The 12,593-nt window shown below is 30.7% G+C and overlaps 1 protein-coding gene across 4 annotated transcripts; it reads right to left on the bottom strand.

Annotated features, from left to right (window-relative positions):
* Positions 1–1,657: 1,657 nt before the first annotated feature.
* Positions 1,658–12,267, bottom strand: LOC143256626 (folate receptor gamma-like). Of its 4 annotated transcripts, XM_076514082.1 has the most exons (8): positions 12,146–12,241; positions 11,148–11,363; positions 10,384–10,473; positions 8,084–8,272; positions 5,369–5,560; positions 4,828–4,963; positions 3,976–4,055; positions 1,658–3,391 (listed from the first exon to the last, which is right to left on the bottom strand). In XM_076514082.1, exons 4-8 carry the CDS (start codon positions 8,246–8,248, stop codon positions 3,200–3,202), a joined length of 765 nt encoding a protein of 254 aa, XP_076370197.1. In that variant the 5' UTR covers positions 8,249–8,272; positions 10,384–10,473; positions 11,148–11,363; positions 12,146–12,241; the 3' UTR covers positions 1,658–3,199. The 4 variants fall into 4 exon arrangements, with proteins under 4 accessions (XP_076370197.1, XP_076370196.1, XP_076370199.1 ...); XM_076514081.1 differs by lacking the exon at positions 11,148–11,363 and having other exon boundaries at positions 12,146–12,267; XM_076514084.1 differs by lacking the exon at positions 11,148–11,363 and having other exon boundaries at positions 12,191–12,264.
* Between the last annotated feature and the right edge of the window lie 326 nt (positions 12,268–12,593).

Raw genomic sequence — 12,593 nt, 5'->3', positions numbered from 1 at the left:
CCTTCTTTCTCATCTTGGGAACAGCCAACTTTCAAACTGCCAAAAGAGGATATTATATGAAATCTTTCTCCTCTCATTAGGTTAGTGCTTAGTCTAAGTTAAATTCAGAACAGGCTCAGCCACACCTTTTGTAACAAATGGATTAGTTTATTCATCATGGTTGCATCACACTTTAAAAACAATAACTTACTCTTAAGAAGCCTGGTTGATCCTACCCGACCTATGAACTCAAACTGGCCGTTTCACCTCTGTGCACGTTAAGTGAAACAGCTTAATGCAGTATTGCTTGTATATAAAACTAATTACATTATCCATGTTTCATCCACTTCATAAACTAACAAGCTGCCTGTTAATATTTAATTGATTCTTGCCTCATATTTTCATGGTAAAGCTCCTCAGGCTTATTTGTATAAGAGGTAATAAATGAGTGAATATTATATCAAACTAGAATTTATTGAACTTGTACATTCAACCCAGTTTATATCATTGCTTGGTTTTACAGAACAAAGAAAAACATCTAAAACTAATGCTTAGAATCTTATTCACTAATTATATTTTCTTACTCAAATCCACAGTCTCTTAAAACATGATAATGAATTTGTTACTTGCAATACTACCCTCTCACAACATAATATTTTAAACTAAAAATCTTTAATGCTTGGACCTTAGCTGGTACTTCTATTCACATAGAAAGGATTGTTCTTGCATATAATTTTTGTGTACTACCCAGAGAGAGGAATACAATGTTTAATACATTAAAATATGCACTTCAGACAACTTCATTTATCATTGACCAGTGGTAAAACAGGGCAAGACACTGCTTTAACAAAGCTGGTAGATAACTTCTTACCATCTTGTTATAAACATATTCATTTCTACAAAAATATTACCTTTCCAGTATTTTATATGTACATTTGAACAGTATAATGGAAAGTTTGAGTTACATGAAACATCTTAATATTGCATACCCGTGAAGTATTAATAGAATCATTCCCTGCTCATGCACAGATCAAACCCAGGTATCACAAGAAAGCTCATTCCATCACCACAGTTCTATTAAGCATGTTCTCATTGAGCTAAAAGCACAGTTGGTGATTTCCCCTCCTTTGTACAAAACTGCACTATATATTTCAAAGAAACAAATTTAGATTTTGTTTAATACTGAAAGTATTACAGCAAAGAGTTTGTAGAGGCATTTTATATAATTACTGAAAGAAAAACAACCCTAGCTCTGGTACAGTTTGTTTACATGGGCACATTAAGATATTCAGGAGCAAATGAATTAAATAATTCTTATATGTTAACTGTAACAAAACCCATTCCCTAATTAGCACACTTCGAAGTTTCTGTGCATATTGTAATGAACTAACCCCTTATTGTTTCAAGGGGAACTGTACCTAAAACCAATAAATGAATGTTAAAGTACTGATAACAGGCTTCAAAATAATTTAATAAAATTCAACAACTATTGGGGTTTCTAGTTCTTTTTCCTTTCAGTTCCACTGCAATCATATAGCAGTGCACAAAACAATCCATATATAATCAGCTTAATGAAACACCTTTCTATTCATGCAAATACAAAAATTTACAGAACAATGTTAAGTTCTATACTACTCTATGGAGTACATGTTTATTGGTAAAATTAAGTGACCCTGGATTTTGTAAGTAAAATAAATGTAATTTATTTATAAAATACAAAATTGTATACAATTCTGTCCTATATAAACAGTATTTTTGTTTACTCATTCACTAAAACAAAAAGTTGCCATTACAAATTATACAAGCAATTTATTACCTGTACAACTTAGCTCATTCTTACTTAGTCTGATTTGGCTTTTGGTTGAGTTTGCTTTTGATTTCATTTGAAAAGTATACTCACATTCATCAAATTCCAAATAGATAAAATGTACATCTTAAGTTACTATCCTATTTTCCTATATAAATTATCTAAGCATGGCCATCCAGCAAATTATTAGAATAGCAGAGGTCAGTAGGTTTTGTTTATACATTTGTTTTTAAACACAATACCAGTAATCCCATCCACATAATTCAGTATTGTTGCTTGAAGGGGCCTTTTACTGCTGATGTTAACAAAAGCACATTCAGGTGTTCAAGTACTTGTAGCTATTTTAAATTCTTTTGTATGTATCGAAAATCAATGCACAGAAAATTTAAAACTGTGGTAAAAATACTTTTACTAATATTAGACATCACTACATGATACGGAATGTAGACAACTTGCAACTTAAAAAGTAAAAGCAGGAACAGCTGCAGGAAATGAATACAAAAGAAACTGATCTTAACCATGTGACTAGTCTTCATGAAGAAAGTGTTGAGATGTAATACTGGTGGTTGAAGAAATGTTTCTTTTATACTTAAAGTAAATCAATGTTATTAAAATTGAAGCTTATGGATTCTCAGTTTTACGTACAACTGGGTTGTTGGTGGAATATGTATAATTAACTGCAACAATCCCCTGTTAGTTCACAGCCAAACACCTGCTCAGAAGCATAGCACAAAGTTGCAATAAGCACAGTAATGAGGGCTTACTACACTACTTCCTCTCACTGCCATCAGATTGCATGAAAAAGATGCAAATTACATATTTATCTTGAAAAATAATGAACCATGAAAACACTTCCTTTATATATGTAAAAAACTTTTACGAGGAACATTTCACACGTATTTATGAGGTGCATTCATGGGTTAAGGTTGCAAACATAAAACCTGTATCGAAGGTGCATTGCTAATGTTTTTCATACTTTGTCCCTTTTTCCACTATGTTCAAAACAGCAGAATGATGAGAGACGAGGAGAAAAATCGCTATTTTAGATTTATTATAAAATAGTTTGAAATATGGGTATAAAAACTGTTATACAGCACTACTTTTAAATATACATGTAAAGGAATGGGTAAATAAACTAAGCTAGTGTAGAATCTAAATGTTACTTGTGGATTCTTCCAGATTCTTCCTTAAAATAATTTTATATGGATAAGATACAGAAGCAACTGCCCTTTTAGTACAAGAATTATCAAAATATTACTACTTAATGGTAAACAATATAAACAAAAAATGCTACTATTGTACGTAGCCTTAACAAGGTAAATATTGCAACTTGTTAAAATAAAACCAAAACTTGGACTACCTGTAAAATGTAGTCTCATTTAACATTCTGAATATCATTGCAAACATAAGAAACTAAATGAAAAGGCTCAGTAAGCAAGTGGTTATTACAAAAAAATGAGAAGTTACAGAATAAGCATTCCCTGCTAGTAGTTTCTCCACATATACTTCAGCCACATGCTTATTGGGATTGCCTTGAGATCCATTAAACCATATTCTCATGCAGAGTTCGTTATCAGGAACAACCACCCAGGAGTGGTCCCATACCTGTTAGAGAAATAGCAGAAATTTCTTAAGATGCATTTATCATGATGGTACATAAATAGTTGCAATTTAAAAGATTTGAGAAATATTTAACAGAAAACATCAAGTACTTCATCAATTGTAGTCTTTAAATAGTTCTACAACTTTAACCTTTCGTTTTAAAAAAAGGAAAGTAAAATTATTGTATGTAATAAGGCTTTAAAATTAGTTTTCTTACAATATTGAACTACATCTATCCCAGAATCATAAGTTAATTCATGTTTCTCATGCCACTAAATGAGCAACATGCCCATGTTGAAAATTCTAAATCCATATCTTTACGATTCAAATGTATCAGAATGGACCATTACAAAACCTTTCCTAAAAGGTAATACATATTTAGTACCACACTACCTACAAAATGCCAAAACACATTTCAGTATGCAATACTCATGTTATTCCACTACAAATTTTATACTGAGTGTATATACTTTCATTTGTTGGTTTGCATGTTAATTGCATTGTACTTCACTTTTTTTAATGTTAAGCTTCTGATATGAATTTAGAATAACTTAAGATGTTTTGTACTATTTAACCATAATACTTACATTTTCACAAAAATCTTTGGAATCTCTGTAGACATGATAAAAAGGCTTACACTTTGCCTCCTTTGGACAATGATTATTTCCTGAAATGAAAGTAATTATGTTAATCTCAGAACCACTAGCAACATCTACCATTTCTGTAGAATTTTTCTACCCTGGCACCTGTATAGTGTTATAGCTTCATTTATGCGCATCTTTATTTCCAGTCTAATACCTATATAATACTATAGCATGCTGACCACTGACAAGATTTTTCCAATCCAAATTTCAGTGGTGTAGCACTTATAACATCTACGTTTTACTTCTTTCCCATCAGCATTACATCCCTTAAAATTCAAGAAGTACTGTAGCAACATCCAAGAATGTTCAGTAATTAGTCAAGGGAATAAACAAAACAAAAAAAATCACTTAACACTCCTATGAAAAGGTGTTTCTAGTCCCGATTTCTCCAAGCCCGTTCCCCTGGCTGTGGTTTCGCTAGATAGTAGATAGGGACAGTGGGAATCTCGCTAATCCATTCATTAATGGATTTAAATGGCAATTTCATTTAAATACAAAATTATTAGCCTAATATTAATAACCTTTCAAGTTGCTCTGGGGCCTATTAGGCCCCACTTTTAGTAGGAGTGTTAAGAGGTTTTTCCAATAAGCCATTATTTAGAAATTGGCTATTTTTTACCACGTGCTTGTCCAGAAGTGTGCATTTCCATAAACAAAAAGTAAATTACTTTAAATCTATAATAATTTACAGAAAAATGTTTTTAACCTGTTTTTTTGTTTAACTAAATAATGGAACTTTTAAAGTGTAGTCTTATATCAAAGAAAAATTTTATTACATTTAAACAAGTTACCCACCATCTATCCAAGCAAAATTTCTTGGCCAGTTATACACACAGGTGAAATCGTTTGCACATGCCAGCCACCAGGAGTCACAATCGCTCTTACATAGTGGTACGTTTAAAAATCGTTCATTAGCAATCTTTCTTTTTACCTAGTAAAATGGCAGAAAATGATTAAGAAACATACAAACCTTGTCTAATAATTACTTTACAACTTGTGACAACCTTTCCTGAACTATAATTTATACATATACTCAAGTATAGTTGTACAAGAAATTTAGACTATTTGCAGATAGTATTTAAGAACAATGTTCTAGCTTAAGTTAGATACACATGTTCAATAAAATTTTCCCACTAACAAACTTTATACATATAAACTTTTCTATAAAAACTAAAATGCTCAAGTACATTAAAAACAAAAAAACTTGCTCATAAATTTAGGCCTTAGGTTGAAATTCATGGTTTAGTAAAGAAAAAAAAAACTGAAAAACTAAGCATATTTGCTAAATTCTTTTCTACAGTAGCAATAATTGAGAAACTGACAAATCGTATCTAACCTTTACTACCCATGGCCCAATGTTAGGTTCACATTCATGAAAACACAAATCTTGAATGAAGTGACGTTTGCATTTTGCAGATAAGGTATAATTTGGTTTACAGAAATTATAGTTGAAATTGTACATGTTCTTTGTGTGAACAGCCTGAGAGGTATTTTCGGTGCAACATGATCGATCCTTCCATGGACTACACTGTAAAGAAAACAATGTATGTTAAGCTGGACTTCAAGTCCTCATTTTTCTTTTTATGTAAAGGTGTAATAAGTTAGTAAGAAGAAACAACTATACCATAAAAGAAATAAATAATTTAAAAAATATAAAATGTACAGCTGTTGTTTGCTTGATTATAAACTAATACTTACATTAATTACAAGAAATAATTAACATTAAAGTACACTAAATCAAATTCATGATCAGGCTTCATTTATAATTATAATGATGAGCAGTAATGACTAGTTTCAGGTCTCACAGGATTCTCTATTGCAAAGAAACATTACCAAAGGTTTGTTGTTTTTTAGTGCAGTTACACAACTTTCCACAAGACATTGCAATACATTCTTTAAATACGTGTGCTTTGGTTTACTGAAATTAATGGTTGATTATATCAGTTGGCCCAAAATCACATTTATTTTAACAGTGAACACAAAACAACCTCAACTAAATGGAAGTTTAAGTAAATACAAGCATGTGTGTATCAACAAATCATGATTTGGCATACAATTCCACAAGTTTCTTATCCTAACAGAAATAGTGCTTTAGAACAAGACATCTTTCTGAGGTTTATATTTACTATATTCTAATACCCACATTATTAGTACAAATATTAAAAACTCAGGAATCATAGGAAGTCTAACAACCTTAACATTTATATTTTGCATTAGAATCCAATCCTTGCTAGTTTCTACACATTTACTATCCAAAACAACTATTTTTGCTTCTCCTATAAAACAGTTGAAATTATCGTTCTAGAAAACGTTTTTAAAAAACATAACAGTAGAAGGAGCTCAAAACTGAACAAATTAATCCAAGTTATATCTAAGCAGTTTATACAAAGTTAAAACTATCATTCTTGAAATTCATAGTTTATATAGACCTACATACAGACATCAACTTGCACAGCCAGATTAATGTTTTCAAAGCAACAATTAATACAGCAATATCATGCAGTGACCTGATGAGAACTACCACCATTAATAATGAACAGTTAGTTAACAAAAGATACAACACAACCAAGGAGAAAAGAAAAGTAGGATAAAAGTGAATTAAAATTTGAAAAATTAATCAGAATAACTCAGTGAAGAGGAACAGCAGTAAAAAAACTGGTACCATCAACAATGAAAGAGAAGTAGTAATAACAGTTGAATGTAATTCCAATGAGTAAAAACACCACTGAAGAACAATTGAGGACTATATTTATGCATAAAAAGAACACAACCAATAACTGGAAACTCATCAACATGAATGAATAACTACCAAAATAAAGGGGAACTCATTAATGAACTAACAAAAATATCAATGAAAATGAACCAGTGTGATAACTAATGAAATATGACAAAAAAAAAAAAAAATCAGTGGACAGAGTAAAACCAGATTAAGCTCATTTGTCAGATTAACAATAAATGTCATTCCCATTGATGAAAAATTATTGCAATTGATTTGAATGCTAGCAATGCATGATTTCATATGCAAAATTCAAGAATTACCAGCAAAAATAATCATTGGCTCAACCATTTAATGTTTCAGTGGAAGTGACCAACCCTTAGCACTGCAAGTTCCTCTTGATAAGTTTGGCATTACCAACTTAACCAAAGTAATACAACGCTTGTTCACTATAGTACAAGATGTCAACAAATACGGAACAAATCTAGTGAAATTTCTATTAAAATGTGGGAAGGAAAACGACAAAAGTGTTTGTGAACTTGAAGAATGTTATCCAGAGTTTTGTTTATTTGTGTCAAGTCTACCTGGTGAAATCAGTCAGAAAATACAAAAATACCTTATAATAGATTTCCCACTATTCTTCAGACATATCTTGCAGTAATAGTGAAAAATAATTTGCGATATTTTCAGGAAAAATCAGATCTCAAAGCAACTAAACAATGTTCTCCACAGCTGCCAAAAGCTATTCTTTCACAAGTTAATTGCCCCATTAGAGAAAAACTAAAAAAGATTAGCCTTATTTTCCAAATCAGCAACATTTATATCTTATCTTCAGAAAAGATTAAAATGAAATCAGTATTTTTATCCAAAAATTCACATGAAGTAAACAGAACAGTAACAATAAAAGATCAATCGAAAAATATGGAACTTCAAATACAGAAAAAGACAGTACTATGATAAAAAGAACATTTAGGATAACAATTGTCTTAAGTCCAGTACAATAGGCATTCAGTATTTTTATTAAAGCAAGGCAGTTGCTAAGTCTATCCAGTCCTATGGTTCACCACATTAGACTGCCTTAATGAAAAAAAATACAAAAACAACAACATTGTGAAACATTTCTATTATGTATGCATATTTAATAGTTACAATTAATAGGTACTGTTTCAATCAAAATATCAAATTTCTATACAATATTTGATGTGAAAATACTATTCAAACATTAAAGTCTCTGTTACAAGGTTAGGGGGCTTAATGTTTGCTTGAATGCTACCTGGCAAACCTTTGAATCCATTTTCATATTCCTTGATACAAATCATTACAATGTTTACTTACTTGATTATATAAAGATGACTCCTTTCCTGGCCTAGTCTTGTGATATGGTGTGCTTAAACACCAATTCAACAACTTTTCTGGATCAGTGCTCAGCTGTGTCAGTACCCCCTGGTACCAACAAAATGTAACGAGCAAACATAGAACAAAAATTCTGCCAAAAGCCATTTCTGCTTTATACAGTGTATAAGACTAAATGAAAAAATAAAAATAGCAAGTTACAACAGCTATAATTTATCATACAATTAAAATGGATAGTTGTTTAAACAAGTCACATCAAAAACTAAATAGTTATGCTAACAATGGAAGTACTAATCATTTAAACTACCTTTACAATGATAAGATCTACATTTAGACATTCATTCTACTTGAGTGAGTATGTAAACATGGGCAAATTAGTACTTTTAAAAGCAAAGTAATAAAAACAAGTTAATTAATTATCTAAAATCATATGCACGTGTCCATAGCAAAATTATGGAATTCCTCTAACTTAAGCGCAAGACATTTGCGATGGTCGTAGCCTCATACTATGCAAAATATTTGCCCTATCCTTTAAGGATATCACATACTCTTGTCTCATCACATACCAAATTAAAACGTGATGGAAGGTCATCTGGTCCTTTGATTTAAGCAGCACTTGTCATAAAGTTCTCTTAAAAAGAAATTCATTCAAGCCTCTAAACATCTGATATCTAAATCATATTCTGATATTCCTAAGTCATCAAATCATGTTATGTTTAAAACAAAAAGTTCAGTCTTTATGTTTTCTTATAGCAGAGCTAAAGTTTGTGTTAAAAAAAATCTAATATTTTTGAGATATGAATTTTTAAATGAAAAGCAAAATAACCACATTCTCTTATGGAGACAATTTGAGTTAAACCTCTTGGACCCCTTTTTAAAATACAAAATACTGATATTCTGAAGAGAACTGCAGAAGCTGGCTATTAAGATATCTAGTTGAAGAAAGTTTAATTATGGAGAATGATTTAAGCACCAAAAACAAAATTAAGCTATTTAGAACTCTTACAGGCTTGAATACACTACCTGTGAAACTGTTTATCTGCTATTGCCTTAAATAAAACTTATTTGATAGGAAAATGATATAGAACCCAATATTTAACCACAGTTGGAGTGGTTACATGTTTTGGAACATAATATTGGAAGGAAAGAATAACTTTGTGCAAGATATAACATGAATAAATTAAGTCTTGGAAAACCATGTTAAGTATTAGTAGCTAAATTTCAACTTTAAACACGCTTTTGTAAATTACTTACCGATTTCAGTACAGAATTTTAACCAATACCTGTCAAAGTAAGTTACTTTATTAATATATCACATTTATATAGATTGTTTGTTTGTTTTTGAATGTCTCACAAAGCTATGTGAGGGCTATCTGTGCTAGTCGTCCCTAATTTAGTAGTATAAGACTAGAGGGAAGGCAGCTAGTCATCACCACCCACCACCAACTCTTGGGCTACTCTTTTACCAATGAATAGTGGGATTGACCATCACATTATAATGCCCCTACTGCTGAAATGGCGAGCATATTGGGCGCAACGGGGATGCGAACCTGCGACCCTCAAATCACGAGTTGCACGCCTCAACATGCTTGGCCATGCCAGGCCCCACATTTATATAGAGCTCACACAAACATGAGCATGTGTATAAACATTAATTGAATAAAAATTCCAGACACCTGTTATATTTCTAATTCCCATTTGAAAAATTTGAAGATCTGACCATTTCTCACAAGTAATTGAATTTGACCAAATAATTTCACTCACTGGCATCACTTGCATCTTGAAAGGTCAGAACAGTTAAAAAAAAAAATGGAACTAAGGCTTTAATGAAGGCAACTGTTAAAAGTTTTGTTGAAAACTACAATACAGCAGTTTTAAGCATTTTAGGACTATGTTACAACTAAGTGTTGAAAAATATGACACTTCTGAATTTTGTTGTTGAAGGCTTTGATATGACGACATTTCTAGGGGATTTTTTTTCCCTCATCTGTTTTCACTAAAGAAAATATTACTAATATCCTAACCCCCAATCATTAAAAGTAATCTAAATCATGTAGACAATCCTTTAAATGGCAAATAGAAAGATTAAAAGTAGATAAATTACAGGACTAGGTAAAGTTTTTCCTTTAATAGTTTAAAGGAAGTCAAAGGAAAAGAAAAACTTTGGCACAGGACCTTTAATTATACTAAATGATCTTATTAAAAGGAAAAGTACAATACATTCAAAAACACACCAATTCTTAAAAGCTATTCTTTCAAGAAAAGTGGAATTTTAAACCCACTCTACAATCCCGGTAATGTCGAATCCTCTAATAGAGTTGTAGTGTCAATATTCTTTAATCCAAACAACTTTCCATTAGTCACCAATAACCCTGTTAAAAAAAAACAAAAAACAGTTGTAACATAGGTAACAAGATTACTTCCATGGCAAAATACTTAGTACAGCTGATCAAAAATTTTAGAAAGTAGTAAAATAATGCCTGGCCAGTACTCTCTGTAACTAGCTATTTCAAACAAATATTTAGAGGACAGAACAGCAACATTGGTGTTATCAAAAGCACAATGCAATAAAATCACAAAATAATTAAACTTAAGATTACACAAGAAATTAATTAAGAACATTAAACATGAATAATGCCAAATCACAAATAATAACCAACAGTATCTAAAATAACAAATTTCAGTTTAAAAAAACAAAAACTTCAAATAATAAACAAATGAACTTATCCATACATCACCACTAGGGGAACCTTTTGTATATCTCTCAGTATGCAAATTACTCAATTGCTATACACTAGATGGCAAATAAGCTAGCATGTTTAAAATAACACAATATAGCTGAACTAAAAATAAAACTACGTTAGCAATAAACACATCTACAGCTATAAACAAAATAGAAATCATTACCTCAATTTTTAACTGTAGCCTTACAATCTTAAATTAGAGTCCTCTAATCCCAACATGTTCAGAATATAGCACAGAAATCATAAATCTTTGTCAATTTCTTTGATAATAATTTTTTAACCTTAATAAAATCACTTCTTACCCTATGCATCTCAGGCCGGCAGGTATTGGAATCAAAACTTAACATTTTTGTTGTGTTTTTTTTTTTTTTTTTTTTTACTTTAACGAGTTTCTCATCATCATGAATTACTTCACCATGGAGATTGTACGAGAAGTATACTGTATTATCTGTTTAAAACTAAGTTATGCCTAACTTACCTACATTACGTCATTGTTAACCGTAAACGCTCGTGCGATCCTAACAAAACCAAGAAACATAAATAAAAACTTATTAATAGAAGAAATTACATTTATTTCATCCAGCTATGCCAAACGGAAAAGTAATCGCAGTTTTGTGAAAATAAAATTATTCAAGAATTTTAATTAAATAATATTCATAATTGATAGTAAAAACTACTAAAAGCTATGTTAAACTCAAAAGGTAAAGAACTAAATGACTTACAGAAATATAAAATGAATCTAGACTAAGAAGGTTGAAACATAGTTCTCTACTTCAATAAAATGGTTTAATACCAGCAGTTTTCAGATACGTTTTACTTTTAAGTGGTTTTTCTTGTCATCGCGAATTACTTCTTACTCTACTTTATGCAAAATCATGCTTTTACTAATACATGCAGCTCAAGTAAATGCAAGGATACATGAGATTATTAAGCTACCAGCGAAGACTGAGCATTTTATTTTCACAAATAATTAGCTTAATGTAATCGACTACGTTAGGGTATTAGTTCTGCTATAGTATTAGGGTTCCTATATTGGTTAATGCATATAAATAAAAAAACTGAAAAGCTACATTTGTCTTTTCAAATCTAACTATTATAAGACACATCCTAATTAGAGAATAACATTCTTTTTGTGAAAAATTATCATAGAAAACTTATAACAATCCGCAAGATAAAACAAATATTAAAGTACAGTCTTGCAGGTAGTACAGTAAACGGCGTTACTATAACTCTAACCACAGATTAATTTTAATACAAACTTAAAAAAAACGATCTACACAAAAGAAATATTAATACGTACTATTTCATTACATCACACAATAAACACTTCACAACACATTTATACCATTACCACAACTTCTCACCCCACCAACCACACTTCTTTAAATTCCTTTCTATCCACGTGAGATCTCTCTTCATTACGTATGGCGTCCTCTGCTGAAGAAACTTTATTTGAAAAAAAAAAAAAAATCAAAAGCAGTGAACAAATTATTATCATTATTTGATAATATACTTATTACTATATTTACATTTATCGTTTCTCTTTATATATATATATATACATATATGTAATTAGAAACAAGTGTAAATATTATGATTTTAAATACTATCCAATGTAAATATCGCCCACTGACTGTTCCTAAGAGATTTACACAACAGAATCTCTTGCATTGTGACTTTTACTGGTTTGACAGTGTTAAAAATATATCACTTTGTTGTTTTATAGCCAAGTAAAGCTTAGAGTACTA

Source organism: Tachypleus tridentatus, chromosome 7, assembly GCF_004210375.1.
Source record: "Tachypleus tridentatus isolate NWPU-2018 chromosome 7, ASM421037v1, whole genome shotgun sequence".
Classification (NCBI taxonomy): Eukaryota; Metazoa; Arthropoda; class Merostomata; order Xiphosura; family Limulidae; genus Tachypleus; species Tachypleus tridentatus.
The sequence above is the reverse complement of the archived record's forward strand: the minus strand, read 5'-3'. Positions and strand labels throughout refer to the sequence as shown.